Below are 21,650 nucleotides of genomic sequence, written 5' to 3'. Positions count from 1 at the left end.
ATGTGTATTTTGCTTTGTAAATAGAGTATAGAACATTAGCCAGAATATTATGCTAAACACGTGTGAAGTATCAGAGTGCTGCCAGCTGAAGAATTGCACTTTATTCTCATCAGCACACCCATTAACCAGATTCTAAAGGCTTTTAAGAAGACTTGATAAATATACTAGAATAATTCTTCAATTGAACATTCCATTTATCTGAATAAATTGGAGTAGGGATATTCTCTTTAGAACTGAGAAGGCTAATGAGATTTGTTCGAGCTGCTTAATATCATAAAGAAGTCAGACAGAGTAATGACAAGAAATGTTGTCCACTACCTGAAAAGTAGTTAAGCAGAAAGCAGAAATTTAAGGTAACTGACAACATGAAGAAGAACCTTTTAGATAGGAGTTATTGGCCGATGGAATTAGATTCATTAGTAGCTTTCTAATGGAAATTGGTTTCAAAAATGTAGGGAAATTATTGTAGGGAGAAGACTATACAATATGACAAACAGAACTGCAGTTGGAAAGGCTCGACGTAGCCTTGTAGATCTCCTCTGATGTGTTATGTTTAAAAGGTTTAGAAATTTGCAGTGATACTTTTGGTAAAAAAAATGTAAGCAGTTGTGTTAGTAGTTGATAAACCAGGAATACTGATCAGCAAAATTCAGTCAAAGCAATCTGGGCATTTTCTGTAAAATGACTAGAAAATGATTGGAAAATTAAGTATTTCCAGTTCAAAAGAACGTCAGAGGAGTGGAAAACTGGGACAAGTTTGTCACATAAATCTTCGCTGTAATTTAGAGAATAACAAGGCGTGTAATTGCAAACTAGAAACTCATTCTGGTTAACAAATCAATTGAAAAGTAAGCCTCGGAGAACGCCAGCAGGAATAATTTTATTTTAGAGATGATCTAAACTGGTAATGCTCAACTTGTCTCACCACACAAAAAAAAAAAGCAGAGCTGTCTTCTCGTGTAAAATAAATTATTTCTTCTCCTGTATCGTCAGATGGTGTCTTCAAATGTTTGGACCTTCTTACAAATGCTTCTAATTAAAATAGATTTCAAATTGGTCATCAGCACCCATTCTGCCTGTTATAGAATTACCTCTCAGTGATAGGTGTGCTGCTTCCAATCTTTCAGAAGAGTGGATTAAAATTGAAATCTTGGAGAGTAGTATGACTTCAAATTATAAATTTCATGGGTGATTTTAATTTGGTGGGGAGTTGTAAAACTCCCCCTATGTACTAATAAATATTTAGTAACTACCCATGAACTGCAATTGCATCCCTTAAATTTAACAACCATATGACTCCCAAAGTTGCTTCCCATGTATCATTTCAAAGCCTGGGTCTCTGTACCTTCTTCTGCAACTACATCCTTGACTTCCTCATTAAGAGGCTGCAGTCATTGCAGATTAGTGATAAGATCGCCTCCTTTTTGACAGATAACCCAGATACACCCCAAGGATACATGTTTAGCACACTGCTCTACTCTGTCTATACTCATCACTGAGAGGCTAAGCATAGCTCAAGCATCACATGTAAATTTGATGTTGATGCCTCTGTGGTAGGTAGAATCTCAGATGGTGATGATGTGTACAGGAGTGAGATAGATCAGTTGGTCACAACAGCAACCTTGAAGACCAAGGAATTTGATAGTGAAATTTCTTATGTTTTGTAACTCCAGAAATTAATTGAAAGAAAAACAAAATTAAGGAATGGAAAGTTGAGAGAAAACACAATTCTCAATTGAGAGAGCAGCAGTGGAAAGGGTGAACCATTTTTGATGCCCACCCATCGCATTGATGCCATCAGGAAGAAGGCGTGCCAGCAGCTCTACTTCATTAGAAGTTTGAGAAGATTTGGTATGTCACCAACGACTCTTGCAAATTTCTACAGATGTGTGGTGGAGAGCATTCTGACTATTGATCACAGCCTGGTATGGAGGCTTCAGTGAGCAGGATCACAAGAAATTGCAGAGTATTGTAGACTCAGCCAGCTTCGTCGCAGGCACGTCTCCATTGAGGTCATCTTCAAGGGTTTGTGCCTCCAGAAGGTAGAATGCTTCATTCAGGACCCTCCTCTCCCAGAATGTGCTCTCTTCTCATTATTACCTTCAGAGAGGAGGTGCAGGTGCCTGAACACCAACACTCAGTTTCTTCCCCTTCCATCAGTTTTCTTAACAGGCCGTGAACCCAAGAGGTTGGTCAACAGGCACTGACGAAGACATGGAATTCCCAAGGTCAGCAACCACGACTGGTCAGTGGGCCCTGAGGATGTGGACCGGTGACCCTTGAAGGGGGATGTGGGAATAAGAAGGGGCTTTTTTTTTTTGCTGTTGTTGTGTCTGTTTTCTTGAATGTTGACTGCAAGTTATTCTGCTGGACACTGTGGGCATGCTATATTGCCACCAGAATGGGTGTCAACACTTGCTGGCTGTCCCCAGTACATCCTCGGGCTGTGTTAGTTGTTATTGCAAATGACACATTTCACTCTATGTTTCACTGTGCATGAGGCTAATAAATCTAATGCAATCTAATCTGCTGAATTGTGAGAATGTCTAGAGACAAGTGCACTCAGGTTAAATGAAGAGCCAGATCGAAAAGCCAGGCCAGATTGTTTTCAGTTATCTCAATGTTTTATTAAAATAAATTGCACCTCCTCTTAGAGTGGGTACACAAAATCCAGCACATGCTACAGGGGACAACAGAGAAATCATGAGAGATAATGTAAAGCTTGCTCATTGTTTTCGATTCGCATGTTAAAATACTAAGGCTTTGCCCCGATGAAGTTGCCAAGGGGTTGCTTGAAACTGAAAAGCAGGTCACAGGTAAGTTCTACATTATGATTGAGTCAGCCAGTGTGATCCAGTTTAACTGGCCGCAGAGGAGTGGTAGATACCACCAAGCCTATTAATTCTGCAGTAACTGTGGCACAAGGGATGATCACCCACAACACTTATAGTGACAGAACTTGATCATGTTAACCCCTTGTTTGTAAAACAAAAGGATAAATTATTGAATTATTAATCAAAGCAGACTTTTAAAATATTAGGACAACAGTGGGGAAACTGCAAGATATCAGGATTCTGTGTACCTTGCCAGTCTGCACCTTCCTTTGTTGGACTTTGCAAATTTATTTCAGTAGAACAATAGTGAAGTTACAAGTAGTCAATCATCAGTAGTAGTTAAATGTTTGAATGAATTGTACCAATTATAATCAGTCTGTTTATGCAAGATTGCATTTTTACAAATTCTACCACATTAATCACATTGTATTTTATATTCTAATGAACTCGTTGTTTTCCCCACCACGAGAAAATCTGCTATGGCCAGTCATATTTCAGTTTAGCATGCAGTATTGTTAGAAAACACCCTTCAAAGTTTCTGTGCTTGTGCTACTTCAGGGTGCATTGGGATGATTGGGCTCCTTTATAAAAATGTGCATCATGCTGTTGTTATGATCCCAGCCTCCTCCTTTGTGAGAATCGCAAGAGCACCCGTTGGGGGGGGGGGGGGGGGTCAGTAGACCCAGGAAGTGAGAGAGAGAGAAACGTGAAAAATTGCACGTCCCACCCGGGATACAGAATAAGATGCCAGCAACTATTGTCTCATGGAGACCACGTGAAAAGCCCTCGGGCAAGGTGGGCTGGTTGAGAGAGAGATTGCATCATCACAACCTGATTGACACCTGCGACCCCGTGAGGAAGTATAAAGGAGAGTCTCAGGGGGACAGCCCCTCAGACGCACACAGAAGACACGAGAGAGTGGTCCCGCAGCAGCGGGAAGCCATTCTGAAGGAAGCCACGTGCGTTAGATTCCGGGATTGGAATTTGTGGCTGGAATCACAGAAAACCGCTTTTAACTAACATCGGGGGAGAGGAAACCAACGCTCCCCCGATTTCATGGAAGATTCATCAAGACTCGGCAAGTTCTTTCTCTTCTCCCCCAATCTCTCTCTTTCGGTCGCCCCACGCAAAACCCAGCGATTTTCAAAGGGCTGAGGCTTGCAGACTTTCAGAGTGACTTTTATATTTCCAACGGGCAATCTATTAACCCCTAGACACCAGCAGAGCTCACTTCTTAATGATGATTATTACTATACCCACACTTTAGATTGAATGTTGACAATGTGCACTATCTGAATGTATGTATTAACCCTACTTTTGTGTCCCTTTACGAATAAAACATTTGAAAATAGTGACATCAGACTTCAACGGACCTCTCTATCTTTGCTGGTAAGTTCTCCAGTTACGGGATTCATAACAGTTGGGGTTCTCGTCTCAGGATTTGACACCAAATTGGGAGGCCAGTGAATCAGGCTTGTAAATCAAAAACTTGAATCTGGTTACGCGGATAGCCAGACGGGAAACCAGCAAAGATGGACGTGGGTGAATTTATGGAAAACCTAACGGTGGGGGCCCTAGAGGCGGCCACCAAATCAGACTTGTTAAATTTAGCGACGGGGTTGAACCTCACAGAAGTGAGGTCGTCCATGAAAAAGCGGGAGGTACGAAGGGCCATAACTCAGTATTACATTGGGAAGAAGGTATTTGAAGCTGAGGTATTGGGAGATATCCCTGAAGAGGTACCATCAAGTGGGACGGTTCAGTTAGAGGTGAAATTGAAGTTGGAACGTGAAATTAAGTTAAAAGAGCTGGAAGCGGCTGAGAGAGAGAGAGAAAGGGAGCATGAAATTCACCTAAAGAAGCTAGAAGCAGAAGAGAAACAGAGGCAACATGACCGGGAAATTGAGAAGAGGAAGAATGAGCGAAGAGATCAAGGATTAGACCAAGCAGAGCGGTTTAACGCTAGTAGGGAGTTGAGATTGGTGCCCCCGTTCGAGGAGGCAGATGTCGATAGCTATTTCTTGCTTTTTGAAAAGGTGGCAGTAAATCAGAAGTGGCCAAAAGAGCAATGGGTGGCGTTGTTACAGAGTGTGTTAAAAGGGAAAGCCCAACGAGCATATGCGGCCTTGTCCCTGGAGGAGGGAGGAGCGGAGAATTATGATGAGGTAAAAAAGGTCATTCTCCGGACTTACGAATTGGTACCTGAGGCCTATAGACAAAAGTTTAGAAATTTAAGGAAGGGGTGGAATCAAACGTATACCGAGCTAGCCCATGAGAAGGGGGTGCTCTTGGACCGTTGGTGCACCGCGGAAAGGGTGGACGAGGATTATGGGCGTCTCAGGGAGTTACTCTTGATTGAGGAATTTAAAAGTTGTGTTCCGGAGGAGATCCGGGTGTATTTGAATGAGAAGCCGGATAAGTCCATTTCAGAATTTGCCTGGTTGGTGGATGAATATGCCCTAACCCACAAGACAAAGACTCCCTCGAATAAAGGTCCCCAGAGAGACCGTGGGAACGATCGAGAAAGTCCGACGAGTGAGGCAGAGGTTCCACAGGGAGCTAGCGGTAAGGTTGAGGGGGAAAGGCAAGATGGCCAAAGGGTTCCGGGTTTGACCTGTTTTAATTGTGTAAAGGAGGGGCACATTGCATCTCGATGCTTTGCTCCGAGAAAGGAGATAGGAAGAGGGAAAGCCACAGTCCCTATCGGGTGTGCCGTGGTAATCAGCAAATCGACCAGAGAGCCGAGGGTAGACAGAGTACGAGAAGGCTCTGGGAGTTGTCTGTCACACGGAACCGTGTCTGTGACGGAGGGAGACGCACCAGTTCCCGTACGAATCTGGAGGGATACGGGCTCTGAATTATCCCTGGTTAGCCGTAAGGTACTAGAATTTGGTCGGGAAACGGGCATGGTAAAGGTGGAAGGAATAAATAAACGGATAGAAATGGTGCCCTTACATAAGGTCATTCTGGATTGTGAGCTGGTGTATGGATCAGTTGAAGTGGGGGTGCCCTCAGAATTCCCGAGAGATGACGTGGACATCCTGCTGGAGAACAACTTAGCAGGGGGTAAGGTTTGGTTAGCCATGCTGCCGACCTGCCGACCGGCGAGTGTGGTGGCCCCATCCCTAGCGCCCAAGGACCATCTCGCCGGCGCGGTCACTCGCCGCCTGTCGAGAGAGAGAGCTGTGAACGACAGCAGTTTAAATCTGGCCAGTTTTGATTTGGCCGAGACGTCTTTGCCGACCCTGTGCCATGAGGGTTTCGAGGGTGTTAAGACGAAGAGTAGTAAAGTGAAAGGGGGTAAGGGAGAGGAGATAGATCTGCCTTTAGCGAAGAGAAAGGTCCTAAAGGTAGGAAATAAAGATGAGAAACAGATAAAACTGTTAAAAGGTCCAGAGTTGGACATGGATGATCTGTCTGGTTTGGCAGAATTGTTTGAAGAACTTGAGAGTTCTAAAGGTGTTCCTGATAACGAGAGGAGGGCAGTCCTAGATGGAAAGGATACCCTTGCCTCGAAGGAGTCTGCTGAAAAGGCCGAGGAGGTTGTTTCAGCTCGCAGGGTTGCGCCTTCCCCGGGTGGGAGCTGCCCAGAGAGTAACTGGGAGGATCGGAGGAAGTTAGAATGTGAAAAAGGTATGGGTGTTGAAAGCCTGGAAGAGGCCAATGTCCCGTTTGAGTGTGTCCGAGATGGGGATGCACGAGGTGCTGAACCTGGTAATGGAGCTCAGAAGAAATCTGAGGTATCTGATTCAGTGGAACGGGGCGGCTGTCCTTGTGGGTCAGATGGACTCGGTTCAGTGGGAAAAGGGTTAACCTTGGTAACCGGGGAAAGTGTGAGTTCCCCGGCGTCTGTACTCGAAGGAGTGTTCAAAGTTAATGCAGAATTTAAGAATGGGGGAGTGAGGATTGTTGGCGAAGGAAACGAAAAGTCTGTAGTTTCCAAATCGAAGGAAGAAATCTTAAACCTGGCAGATCGCTCACAGAGTGAGCTGGGGAATAGCGGGCCCCCCCCCACCCTATTGTTATGCCAGGATGGGGTGTGAAGAGGCTGCCTTCGACAGGCTACTTGAGCGAAGAGTTCGAATCAAACACCAATAGCCTGAAGGGGACTGATAAAAGGGCCAGCCACCTGGGTAAAATCAAAGAGTTGGGTGGAAATGGTCTAAGTCTGGGGCATGGTGTTGCTAAAATAACCCCGATGAACAGGGCGGGCGGGAGTTCACCATGCAAAACTACTCAAGTTCCCCACGGGGGGGCTCGCCGGAAAAGAGCCGACGGTTAATGGAGATGCCATTGTTAGACAGCCAGGCAGGTTGAACGGGTTTGCGCCAAAGCTTGTGAATAATAAAGACAGCCCTTTGGAGACCTGCCGGTTAAGTTAAACGACTGAAATGATTAGTATTCACGTAAACTTTTGTAAATGCACCTAAGCTAAGGTCACACCTCCTTAGTTTTGTTGCTTAGAAAAAAAAAATTAAATAGGTGGTTATTGAATTGAAGTCTGATGTACGGTTCGCAATGTTAAGATATGAAAGAAAGGGACACTGTAATCGTTAACTATTTAGATACTGACTTGAATGTATAACGGTAGTATTTTGTGAAAAGAAAAACTTGTGTATTGTGTTAGATCCAAAACTCCTGTAAGACTGTGGACCACTCCGTTTTAACCGCTGGTAAAATGTTTTTTTAAGAGGGGAGGTGTTATGATCCCAGCCCCCTTCTTTGTGAGAATCGCAAGAGCACCCGTTGGGGGGGGGGGGGGTCAGTAGACCCAGGAAGTGAGAGAGAGAAACGTGAAAAATTGCACGTCCCACCCGGGATACAGAATAAGACGACAGCGACTATTGTCTCATGGAGACCACGTGAAAAGCCCTCGGGCAAGGTGGGCTGGTTGAGAGAGAGATTGCATCATCACAACCTGATTGACACCTGCGACCCCGTGAGGAAGTATAAAGGAGAGTCTCGGGGGACAGCCCCTCAGACGCACCCAGAAGACACTAGAGAGTGGTCCCGCAGCAGCGGGAAGCCATTCTGAAGGAAGCCACGTGCGTTAGATTCCGGGATTGGAATTTGTGGCTGGAATCACAGAAAACCGCTTTTAACTAACATCGGGGGAGAGGAAACCAACGCTCCCCCGATTTCACGGAAGATTCATCAAGACTTGACAAATTCTTTCTCTTCTCCCCCAATCTCACTCTCTCTCTCGGTCGCCCCACGCAAAACCCACCAATTTTCAAAGGGCTGAGGCCTGCAGACTTTCAGAGTGACTTTTATATTTCCAACGGACAATCTATTAACCCCTAGACACCAGCAGAGCTCACTTCTTAATGATGATTATTACTATATCCGTGCTTTAGTTTGAATGTTGACAATGTGCACTATCTGAATGTATGTATTAACCCTACTTTTGTGTCCCTTTACGAATAAAACGTTTGAAAATAGTGACATCAGACTTCAACGGACCTCTCTATCTTTGCTGGTAAGTTCTCCAGTTATGGGATTCATAACACTGTGAAATTGAGTCCTTGACCATGTTATTTGGTTCCAAGATAATGTTTACTCAGATTTAATCTCGTTCTTAGAAAGTGCCCAAAGTAAAATGATGACGGCATTCTGCAATGTAAACTGACTTGCCTTAGACAAACCATATGACAAGAAGTGGAAAAATATTGAATAAAATAAATTCAGTAGGTGCTGGAAATCTTGAGCAACACGTAAAAAAATGCTGGAGGAACTCAGCAAGTACCTTCTCCCCACCCCCTTATTTTGGCTTCTGCCTCCTTCTTCCTTTCTTCTGCCTCTGCTTGATGAATGGTCATGGCCTAAAACACGTTTGTTTATCCCCTCCAGAGAAGTTGCCTGACCTTCTGATTTCCCCCAGCAATTTATGTGCGTTGCTTTTATTTTGAACAACCTACTGATGCATAAGAAAATTTGAATCCTTGCAATTCCAGAATTTAAGTTATACTAAGGTGGCTGTCTGAAATTTCAATTCGTATCATAAAGCTTGCATTTTTTAAAATTTGCTTAATGGTGTTATGAAGTATAGTGATATCACAGTGATAACAATACCTTGGGTCCTGAGAAGAGTCCTGCCCTGCAATGTCGATTGTTTACTCTTTTCTGTAGATGCTGCCTGACCTACCGAGCTCCTCCAGCATTTTGTGTGTGCTGATAAATTACCTTGCTTTAGTGGTTTTTTGCTGTTTTATTTATACATCAAACATCACAAGTTTTCTTGTTGGGACAAAATGATCATTATCTCTGTTGCTGCAATTAAGGATTCCTCTGAGACAAGATTGCTTTTTTAATTCTCATTAAAATCAAATGTAACTCAGCAGAGTAGGAATTATGAACAATAAATGTTATTCATTTTAATGAGTGCAAATATGCTCTATCTCCCTTGCACTTTGACCCTTTTTTTTAATAATCTAGCATAGAATGAGAAAAGAAACATATTTCCCCTTAGCGTGAACACAACATTATTAACCTGCTCACTGTTACCTTGGAAACTTCGTTGTGCTACCCATGGTATTTTTATATTTTAAAACATTGACTTGGATTTTCCTGAGTCTGGCCTGATAACTTATGTTAAAGTACATTTTTTCATTATGTTTTAGAACTTAGATTTGACCTTGTGTGTTAATGTATGAAAAAAATTAAAAGGCCAAGTTTTACCTTTCCTCCTTTCAAAAGGTCAGTGATCATATTTAAATAAATACGTCATAGTTGATATACCAGCCAGTTTTCCCAGCACATCAGTACTCAACTGATGGGCCATATAGGGATCCAGATGAATCAACAGTAGACCTCAACTCAGAATTTGATAGCTGAGCCATGGACGACAGACAGCCAGTGGTTGTCAATAGGACTGCTGGCAACAGGTTCACTCATAAAATGTGAAACAACCTATTTTCTTCCTCCAAATGTTTAGCTTAGTGATTGCCTGGAAATAAAACTTATTTACATCTTCATTATAACTTCACATGTTCTGCAAAAACAGATGATTTAGTATATTTGACTGGAAGAGGAATAATTTCAATGAGTTAAAAGGAGAATTTCTGCAGATAAACTGAAATCAGAGTATAATAAGGGTTCTAGTAATAAAGAATAGATCCACCTCTGTTTGCTACTGTTAAGTTGATACCATTGAGTCCATATGGTTGTCAGTTTAAGTTCAAGGGAGACACATAAACACAAATATGAAGGAACAATGCAGTGCAAAATAGAGCAAGTCTTGCATTGTCAGAAGTGTATTCTTTAATTAAACCAAGGCCTTGTCTTTCACCCAACATACACAAAATGCTGGTGGAACACAGCAGGCCAAGCAGCATCTATAAGGAGAAGCTGCCTGGTCTGCTGTTTTCCACCAGCATTTTGTGTGTGTAGTGCCTTGTCTTTCACTCTCATCTCGAAGTTAATGATCCCATGACATTGTTTTAAAAATGAGGGAAATTATCTCCAGTTATCTATTTAAGCTAATGTTAGTTCAGAAGTACTTTATTGGCTGACTAGTGTTTTGTGGTTCTCTTCAGGAACTAAAAGGTGTTTTATAAAAGCATGCCTTTCTTTTCAGTTTGTGCATATTTCCAAAAGTGGGAAAGCAAGCAAACCAAAACTCCTTCCATGAGCAAGCAAAAGGAATTGTCACATTTTGTTATGAGTGGACGTAGTGCCCAAAGATTACACTCACTTTCAAAACCAAAAGCACAGAAATGGGCCCTTCAGTTCAACTTATCCATGCCGTAAATTGTTTTGAAATTAAGCTTTTCACATCATGATCAACTATGTTTGGGTGGGGTTGAGGTGGTTGGAGGCAAGTCATTGCTGGCAAAATCTGGCCTAATGTTTCTATTAATTAAGGGCCATGATGTTTTGGTTTTCTCTTTTTTGTTCTATTCCATCTCAGTCCTAACTTCTGACTTAAAAATGATGGGCAGGTACTGTGGAGTCAAAGCGTAGTCATATATTTATAGAATATTCAGGGCTTGCACCCACAGTCTGAGTATCTACTCTACTGCAGGTAATTTTCTGGCTGACTACGGGTGATATAGTGGGGGATTCAGCAATGAAAATGCTGTTGAATGTTAAGGGTGAGATTTTGATTTCACTCTTTCCTAATGGAGGTAGCCTTTGCAACAATGTCATACAATCGTTAGGAACTGTCCCAGCTTCTGACCTCGATGAATAGCTTATTATCTTGCAAATAAATACAGAAACTTAGGCAGATGATCAAAAGTTCAGAAAAGGCTGTTGAATGAGGAAGTAGAATAAAGAAGATAAGGATTTTGAAAAGCAAGCCACAACATTACCAAGAGCCAAAATAAACCAGTGACTAGAAGGCTGTTGTAGGAATGGAGCTAGAAATGAGTGATAGAGTGAAGTTTTGTATTAGTCATGTTTATTGAAGTGACAAATTTTAATGGTTATAAACATTTCAAGGACAGCTGCTTGAGGCTTTTGAGTATGTGGAATGCCTGTAAGAATCTTAACTTAAAAAGATAATTGCATCAGAAATGGGAGACGTTCAACCAGTGGTTATGTGTAAAAAGGTAGCATTCAAGGTAAGTAGGAAGAACTGAAAAGCATATGATAAGTTTTGTTTGGGACACAAAATATTTTCAAATTTGTATTGCTAAAGGGCTACTGTTGATAGGAGATGGGATGATTTGAGATCATAATACCTTCTGAGAAAAGATTAAAGGAATCAAACGTAAGTTTTAAGTCATTAAATTTAATCACCAACAATTGGAGTAAAGAAATAAGCAGAGAGATTGTGTTGAAGGTCAAAGACCTACAAGTTAGTTTGCATAACATCAAAAGTTTACCGTGCTGTTGAAAGTTCATTTAATCTGAATGTACGACTTAGTGCTTATTAGGAACTGAGCGATTCAGCAGGAATTTTGATAGCCTGAATGCTTTATTTCTGGCATAAAACAGCCCCAAAACGATGTACACAATAGCCAAGGTGTAAAATTGATCTACAGTCATAAACACCTTAGGAAAATAATGCAGAATAATTTGTTTTACTAGGATTCTGTGTGCATTATATATTAGTACTATTGTAATAAGTTAACTATTTGATCCATAAATATAATATCCAATTTATACCTAACTAAGGCACTTCAACTATACTTCAATTACAGTATTTCATACTAAAGTCCATTGCTGATTTTCATTCTATTTTTCATATTGAATGCAATAAATCTTAAAGAACTGAACAAGGAAGTACTCTGAGATGTGAATTCCCAAAGCATATTTTCTCCTGTGATATATAATACATTAATTTGTACCAATACTTTGAATTATCAAACTGGTAGAACATGATTCCCCTTTTCAATATATATTTTGTCAGGTTTCTGGGAAATTATTTTCATCTGAAGTCTGGAAAGATCAATAGCATAATGATTGCGTATAAATTTTGAGCATCAAAGGGATAAGAAAAAAGCAGAGTAAACAATGTGAGCCCAAGAAAATGCTGCATCTACATTAATCTGTTCCTTTGAGCCTGAAATTTTAAATTTGAGAATATATAACCATAATTCATGCAGATCAAGCTCAGCATGTTTAACAGCCTACAGTAAGGAAACTTGAATTTTTAATATGATTTATACTGATACCATAAAAATGCATTGAGTCGATCTGAAAATACAGAGCCAGTCTCAGTGAGGAAAATATTTTCTTAGTGTTGAAAAAATTGCAATTATATATACTAAAGTATAAATACAACTAAAATATGCTGCACCTTAATTTCTATTTGCAGCTGGAGGATTTGCACATTTGAGAGATGTAGGCAGAGCCTAATTTTTGGAGGCAAACAATCAACTGCATGGAGGATTGGAGGAGACTCAAGATGATGATAGTCAACTAAATATACTGTTGATGCCACTTACATATACGTGGATTGCAGTAATGAATGACATAAAATTTACAATGTAGAATCTCTTATATTTTCCCTCTGTGCAACTATTTATGTGTGAGATCCTTTCAACCAGTATCCAGAAAACAGCTCCCACTACATTTATATACAAGTAGAAAAAGAATCTAAAATCACATACTTAAATTGGGCAGCAACAGTAGCTTGTATTCACATGCTGTTTTTTAAAATGTTAAAATACCCCAAGGTGTTTATAGTGCTATATTTGACCTTAAGCCACATAAGGAGATATTTGAAAGTGACCACTCATGCCACAGACACATATGAACTTGCAAATTCAGAGTAATAGTTGGGCACTTGCCCCATTGAACTGCTTCCATGACCCTTTCAGGAAGTGGTACCCTTAATCAAGAAGGGCAGCAGAGATAAGCCAGATAAGTACAGGTTTCTGGGCCTAACATCAGCGAGGATGTTTTGAAGGACAAGATTTATCAGCAGTAGTCAGCATGGCCTTGTTAGGGTAAAATCCTGCCTGAGCAACCTGATTTAATTTTTAATGAGGTGGCACTGTGTGTAGGTGAGAAATGTGCATTTGATGTAGTTCAGGCCTTCTGTCAGGTGTAATTTGGGACAACAGGTTAGAGCCCATGGAATCTGGAGCAAGTTATCAAGTTAGTTCCAGAATTGTCTTGGAGGTACAGAGCTAAAGGTGATGGTACAGTCTTGTTCTTTGTGGTTTACGAGAATAATATTTTCCTTGTGACCAGTGATGTGCCTTTGAAATTGGTATTGGGGCAATTGTTATTAAACTAATAATTTTGATGTAACAATAGAAGGCACAATTAATAAGTTAGCAAATGAAACAAAAATTGGCGGTGGTATTGATGTTGGGGAGGGTTGTTTAGACGACTGGTTGATATGATTGGGTTGGCTAAGATTGGCAGAACAATGGCAGATGGAAATTGACAGCAAAAGTAATGGGATTTTCCTGTTCTGTGTGAATGTGAGAAACAGTACCAGTACAGTTATCAGTTTATTGGAGTAAGAATTGAGGCAGGGATCCTGAGCAGAATTCAAATGAGGACTGTTCCGCTTATCACAGAAAAGGACCAGTGAGGCATGGGCTCATATGATTTCCCAAAGCTGCATGTTGGTTTAGAGAAAGCAAATAAAGTTGACAGAAAAATCTTCAAAAATATCTTTTCGTCTACCAATTTCCACTGGTCCTCTCCCTCAAGTGATCTGTCTCTGGCTATTCACTTCACTTTTCTGGATATCTGTTGCAATCTCAAGAGGGATTAGCAGCAAACAAGCCCCAAGTATCTCATCGTTATCTATACTTCACAACCTGGAGAGCTTTTGTAAGGTCTCCATTCCATTCCTAGTTCATTCACCTTTGTTATGTTTGCTCCAGTCATGAATTTCTCTATGTAGGTGCCTCTGTGATGTCTTCCTTTATCCTTAGTTAAAGCTTCTCTGTTCAAAGACTCAAGAGTACATTTATTATCAAAGTATGTATGTTGTATACAACTTTTGAGATTAGTTTTCTTGTAAGCAGCCTCAAAACAAACACCATGGAGTCTATTCAAAGAAAACATCAAACACCCAACACATAAAAGAACACATCAAGCAAACAGCAAAAACAAGCAAATAGCAGAATATTAGACATCAAACCACTGAGTCCTTGAAACAGTCTAGGAATGTTCAATTTAGTTCAGTTCAGTTAATTTAGTGTTGTGTCATTCTTGGACTGCAGGCTGCAGAACCAGTCTGCCCCGAGGAAAATCACACAAAATGGCAATAGAAAAGGACCAACTAGAAACTAGAAAGCCATATAACCTGAACTTCAGAGTTCTATAAAATGAGAACAATCCATAAACTGTGCCATTCAAACCTTGCCCAGGACCCAAGGCTCCTGCACCTTCCTCTGGCAGCATCAAGTGGGCAGGAGAGACCGGTCAAACGCAGGCACACTGCACTAAACACCCGCTCATCTTCCACTCATCTCCTCAGTGATCTCAGCCTTGCTCGATGCTTTAATCGAGTATTGGATCTGATCTTGGTTTCACACTCTGCCATTACACCGCACATGCTGAGTAACTTCGGGTAATTTATGTTATGCTTGAAACTTTATCAACTTATTATTTAAGTTATTTAACTTATTATGTGGTGCAGCTTAGGAACATAGTGTAAACTTAGTGTTTGTATTTAATTAAACTATTTTTGTAACTTTTCAATTATATATTTATATCTAAGTCTTGCAGAATTCTTAGTGTCCCAGAGTGGAGTCAGTAGATAAACCAGGGAAGCAGAAGCATATAAAACTGAAGAGACTTATTACAAAATTTAATGTATGGGTCATAAATCAGGGATTTAACTTATTGACAAGTTCAGAAATCAGGTCAGATTGTTGAAAAGGCTACATTGAACTTAATTTGAAGTAGATGAATAGAAAATCAATGAGCTTTTTTAATCTTGCTAGGGCAAGCAGAAGTACAAATTGAAGGTGCTTCTTCACTATAAAATAAATGTGTTGTCATGCTTTTCAAAGTTTTCAAAGTTCAAAGTAAATTTATTGTCAAAGTACAAATATGTCTCCTTGAGATTCACTTTCTTGTGGGCATTCACAGTAAATACAAGAAACACAATAGGATCAATGAAAGACTGCACCCAACAAAGATGGCCAACAAGCAATGTGCAAAAATAAACTAAGTTTATTAGTAAACATTGAGTTGGAGGTTGTTGCTGTCACCACCTTTGAGTCCACCAACGACAATAGCGTCGTCTGCAAACTTAAATATCGCATTGGAGTTGTGGTTAACCTCGCAGTCCTAAGCATAAAGTGAGTTGAGCAGGGGGCTAAGCACACAGCCTTGTGGTACACCTGTGCTGAGGAAGATTGTGGAGAAAATGTTAAGACCATAAGCCCATAAAACATAGGAGCAGAATTAAGCCATTCAGCCCATCGAGTCTGCTCCGCCATCCATTATGGCTGATCCCAGATCCCACTCAACCCCGTACACCTACCTTCTTGCCATATCCTTTGATGCCCTGACTGACCAGGAAACTATCAACTTCTGTTTTAAATATACCCACAGACTTGGCCTCCACCGCTATCTGCAGCAGACCATTCCACAGATTCACTACTCTCTCGCTAAAAAAATTCCTCCTTACCTCTGTTCTAAAAGGTCATCCCTCAATTTTGAGGCCATGCCCTCTAGTTCTGAATACTCCTGCCACAGGAAACATCCTCTCCACATCCACTCTATCTAGTCCTTTCAATATTTGGTAGGTGTTGATGAGATCTCACTGCATTCTTCTAAATTCCAGTGAGTACAGGCCAAAAGCTGCCAAATGCTCCTCATCTGTTGACCCTTCATTCCGAGAAACATCCTCGTGAACCTCTTCTGGACTCTCTCCAATGACAACACATCCTTTCTGAGATATGGGACCCAAATACTCCAATTGTGGCCTGGTTAGTATATTATAAAGCCTCAGCATTATCTCCTTGTTTTTATATTCTATTCCCAATTAATAAATGCCAAAATTGCATTTACCTCCTTTACCACTGACTCAACCTGTAAATTAACCTTCTCGGAGTCTCATGAGGACTCTCTGCACCGCTGATGTTTGAATTTTCTCCCATTTAGATAATACTCTTCACTATTGTTTCTTTTACCAAAATGCATTACCATACTTCCCCAACAATATTCCATCTGCCATTTTTTGCCCATTCTTCCAATTTATCTGAATCCTTCTGCAATCCTATTGCTTCCTCAGCACTAGATACCTCTTCACTTATCCTTGTATTATGTTATTGCCAATCCGAACTGACTGGGGTCTGCAAGTGAGGAAATTGAGGACCAGTTGTATAAGGAGGTACTGAGGCCCAGGACTTGAAGATTATTGATTAGTTTTGAGGAGATAATAGTTTTGAATGCTGAGCTGTAGTCAATGAAAATCATTCTGATGTAAGCATCTTTGCATTGCAGGATTGATTGCAGAGCCAGTGAAGTGGCATCTGTTGTTGATCTGTCATGATGGTAGGCAAATTGGAATGGATCCAAGTTGGTTCTCAGGCAGAAGTTGATATCTCTTGAAGATTAGCAAGCAGAATTTTACTTTTCAAAAATATGTGTTCAATTTGAATACATTTTGTTTTGAATATTTATGTGAATAGTGAGTTTGTATTTACTACAATGCTACATTAAAATGGCTTAATGGCAGTATAAAACATTTCTTCATTTTGAAACATCCTTTACATTGACCTGATAAGTTTCAAATGAATTTTGTGTGGATCAAGTTTTTATTTAATTTCTTCTGTCTAAAACACTCAGTACTGTTAGAAAGATTGTTGGTGAAAAAGAAAATGATTGGTCCCTATTATGTGGTAAAATTATTATGAAAAATTAACAGTCTTGTAATGAAAAAGACTTATGTTCAAGTTATTCACAGGGTATGTAAGCGTATTGTCAAATGGCAACCTAAACCTAATCACTTTAATCTTTGAATAGCTGCTAGATTTGAAAACTTTTATTTACCTATGGAATATAGACATTGCTTAAAAAATGAAAATACCCATCCTAAAATTCTCTTGTAAAAGTGATATTAAATGAGAAATAGTTTTTAGATCCAGTGATGATGTAAGGGCAGTAGCATATTTCTAAGTCAGGTTATTATGTGTTTTAAGGATTGTTCAGGTGGTAACACTTCCATCCTTCTATTACCCAGATCTTCACATTTTAGAACTTGTGGATTTGACAGGTACTATCCAATTTGTTATGTTACTCTCTATCATGAAAATATATTAATGTCTCATATTATTCTTCCTGCCTCTATTTCAGTCCATATGGGTTATGTGTTTCAGTATTTTAGTTTTGACAAAATGTACGAATTCAGAACAGTGGTTTAATCAAGTAAATTTCTATCAATTTTCAATTTTCCACATACAAATTACTCTTTATGTGTCTGTTTTTAATTAGTTGGTTAAATTCTATGCTTACATTGCTAAAACTTGCTTTTAAAATATGCAGCTCTAAAACTCTCAGGTTTTTTTTTCCACAATTGTAGTGCTTTAATTGCCAGCATGTTACCACCATAAAACTTGTCATTTTATTTAAGAAGACTAGAGATTGTGTGCTGGAAAAGAATATTTGATGCCCTAATGGTCATCTATAATTCTTAGATAGACGATATGTAATGTTGCTGGCACAAAGTAATGTATTTAGAAAATGTGGCTGAATTTTACGACAGTTGGTATGTTCACAATGAAGTTAATGGATTGTTGATATCTATCTTGGCATTCTTACAGTAATATACAATTTTATAAGTAATGTGATTAAACAACTGCTTCTTAATAATTAACTTCATTTGCTTATATAAAAAGGTGATTTTATTTAATATTAATTTATTGTTGTGTTGCGCTTTGAGATGTGCAGAAAGCACCTTTGAAGTTACAAGCTTTCGGTCTTTTATTTAATAGTGATCATATTTGAAATGAAGAGATCATTTTAAGCCAGCTTGAAGGCAAGTAAATAGCTTCAAAGCTACTACAATCCCAATTAATAACGCCAAGGCATTTTGGATTTTTAAAAAAACTGTTGAAAATTGAAATCTGACTGAGTGCTGCTACAACATGAGCCTCTCACCATCCAGGCCATGCTCTCTTCTCATTGCTGCCACCAGGAAGAATGTACAGGAGCCGTAGGAACCTCAGGATCCACGCCACCAGATTCAGGAACAGTTAATACCCCTCAACCATCAGGCACTTAAACCAGAGGGGATAACTTCACTCAATTTCACTTGCTATCTATTGAATGATGTAAATGGTGTTGTTATATACAGTACTTTGTCGACATATTAAGAAGTTGAGCATATTGTGGCAGTAGGTGTAGTTGACAAAATAAATGCATTGAGAATGTCTATTTGACCTGCTAAAATTTATCCTTATACATTATAATATCAAGTGTTTGGTAGGTTTATTTATAACTTTGCCATGTGTTCAGTTTAAGACCTTTATGTCATGAGCTTGATCACACTTTATGTGAAAATATCTAAAACCTGTATTCGGGTTTCATTTACTGATTTAAACATGTCTTCTTTCCAGGCGGGAAAAAACTAAATTTGCATGGTAATGTTTTGTAACTCAAAGGAAAACATTGATTACTAGATTATTTAAAACATAAATGTGGATCTTGATGCCATGGATCTGCAATGCCATATTGGGGGCAGGTTCTCTCATACATTTAAGAAGTACTTAGATGAGAATTTGAAATACTATACGTAGAAGACTAGAGACTGTGAGCTGGAAATGGTGTTAACTGCTGTAGCATTGTTCTAACATATATAAATGTTTTGTTCAATCCAGGCATGTATATGTCATTCCATTTTTCACATGGATTTTGTCCTTTGGAATTATTTTGGCTCAAGTGATTATACAACCAATCACATCCATTTTGACTCTGGCAAAAGGAACTCTGTTAATCATTACAGTGAGTACAGTTTTCTGTTAGTTATCCCTGTTTGGTCTAATTGTACATAGTAGACAATTTAAAGCATTTGTGTCATTAAATGGACTTCCTCCATAGGTTTCCATGCATTGGAATCAAAACCAAATGAATCTCAGTCTTCACAACATTATTTTTTGCACTTACCCTCTAAATTTTGAAATGTACCTTCATAGAAGTGTTAATGATGTGGCATCTCATCCTACTTCATTTGCTCTACATATCAGTTTTACACATAAAATAGGATTTATTTTTAAATATGGTTATCATTGAAACATAGAAACATAGAAAATAAGTGCAGGAGTAGGCCATTCAGCCCTTCAAGCCTGCACCATCATTCAGTATGATCATGGTTGATCATCCAACTCAGAACCCTGTACATGCTTTCTCTCCATACCCCCTGATCCCTTTAGCCACAAGGGCCATATCTAACTTCCTCTTAAAATTGCCAATGAAGCGGCCTCAACTGTTTCCTGTGGCAGAGAACTCCACAGATTCACCACTCTCTGTGTGAAGAAGTTTTTCCTCATCTCGGTCCTAAAAGGCTTCCCCTTTATCCTTAAACTGTGACTCCTCATTCTGGACTTCCCCAACATCGGAAACAATCTTCCTGCATCTAGCCTGTCCAATCCCTTTAGAATTTTATTCGTTTCAATAAGATACCCCCTCAATCTTCTAAATTCCAGTGAGTATAAGCCTAGTCGATCCAGTCTTTCTTCATATGAAAGTCCTGCCATCCCAGGAATCAATCTGGTGAACCTTCTTTGTACTGCCTCTATGGCAAGAATGTCTTTCCTCAGATTAGGGGACCAAAACTGCACACAATATTCTAGGTGTGGTCTCACCAAGGCCTTGTACAACTTCAGTAGAACCTCCCTGCTCCTGTACTCAAATCCTTTTGCAATGAATGCCAACATACTATTTGCTATTTTCACTGCCTGCTGTACCTGCATGCCCACCTTCAATGACTGGTGTACAATGACACCCAGGTCTCGTTGCACATCCCCTTTTCCTAATCGGCCACCATTCAGATAATAATCTGTTTTCCTGTTCTTGCAACCAAAGTGGATAACCTCACATTTATCCACATTAAATTGCATCTGCCATGAATTTGCCCACTCACCTAACCTATCCAAGTCACCCTGCATCCTCCTAGCATCCTCCTCACAGCTAACACCGCCGCCCAGCTTCGTGTCATCCGCAAACTTGGAGATGCTGCATTTAATTCCCTCGCCTAAATCATTAATATATATTGTAAACAACTGGGGTCCCAGCACTGAGCCTTGCAGTATCCCACTAGTCACTGCCTGCCATTCTGAAAAGGTCTCGTTTACTCCCACTCTTTGCTTCCTGTCTGCCAACCAATTCTCTATCCACATCAATACCATACCCCTAATGCCGTGCACTTTAAGTGTGCACACTAATCTCCTGTGTGGGACCTTGTCAAAAGCCTTTTGAAAATCTAAATATACCACATCCACTGGCTCTCCCCTATCCACTCTACTAGTTACATTTTCAAAAAATTCTATAAGATTCATCAGACATGACTTTCCTTTCACAAATCCATGCTGACTTTGTCCGATGATTTCACCTCTTTCCAAATGTGCTGTTGTACATCTTTGATAACCAACTCTACCATTTTCCCCACTACCGATGTCAGACTAACAGGTCTATAATTCCTTGGTTTCTCTCTCCCTCCTTTTTAAAAAAGTCGGGTTACATTAGCCACCCTCCAATACTCAGGAACTAATCCAGAATCTAAGGAGTTTTGAAAAATTATCACTAATGCATCCACTATTTCTTGGGCTACTTCCTTAAGCACTCTGGGATGCAGACCATCTGGCCCTGGGGATTTATCTGCCTTTAATCCCTTCAATTTACCTAACACCACTTCCCTACTAACATGTATTTCCCTCAGTTCCTCCATCTCACTAGACCCTCGGTCCCTTACTATTGCTGGAAGATTATTTATGTCCTCCTTAGTGAAGACAGAACCAAAGTAGTTATTCAATTGGTCTGCCATGTCTTTATTCCCTATGGTTAATTCACCTGTTTCTGACTGTAAGGGACCTACATTTGTCTTGACCAATCTTTTTCTTTTCACGTATCTATAAAAGCTTTTACAGTCAGTTTTTATGTTCCCTGCCAGCTGTCTCTCATAATCTTTTTTCCCTTTCCTAATTAAGCCCTTTGTCTTCCTCTGCTGGTCTCTGAATTTCTCCCAGTCCTCAGGTGTACTGCTTTTTTTTTTGCTAATTTATATGTTTCTTCTTTGGACTTGATACGATCCCTAATTTCCCTTGTCAGCCACGGGTGCACTACCTTCCCTGCTTTATTCTTTTGCCAAACTGGGATGAACAATTGTTGTAGTTCATCCATGTGATCTTTGAATGCTTGCCATTGCATATCCACCGTCAACCCTTTAAGTGTCAT

At 40.0% G+C, this 21,650-nt stretch overlaps 1 protein-coding gene across 1 annotated transcript in view; it reads left to right on the top strand.

The window, feature by feature from the left end:
- si:ch211-51h4.2 (uncharacterized) overlaps positions 1 to 21,650 on the top strand; it is a 422,439-nt gene that overhangs the window by 145,079 nt on the left and 255,710 nt on the right. Inside the window, exon 8 of the mRNA XM_059946111.1 lies at positions 19,079 to 19,202. Within this exon, the coding sequence (XP_059802094.1) occupies positions 19,079 to 19,202 (124 nt within the window). The remainder of the gene's footprint in view (positions 1 to 19,078; positions 19,203 to 21,650) is intronic.

The sequence above is a fragment of the Hypanus sabinus genome, chromosome 2, assembly GCF_030144855.1.
Source record: "Hypanus sabinus isolate sHypSab1 chromosome 2, sHypSab1.hap1, whole genome shotgun sequence".
Lineage (NCBI taxonomy): Eukaryota > Metazoa > Chordata > Chondrichthyes > Myliobatiformes > Dasyatidae > Hypanus > Hypanus sabinus.
The sequence above is the reverse complement of the archived record's forward strand: the minus strand, read 5'-3'. Positions and strand labels throughout refer to the sequence as shown.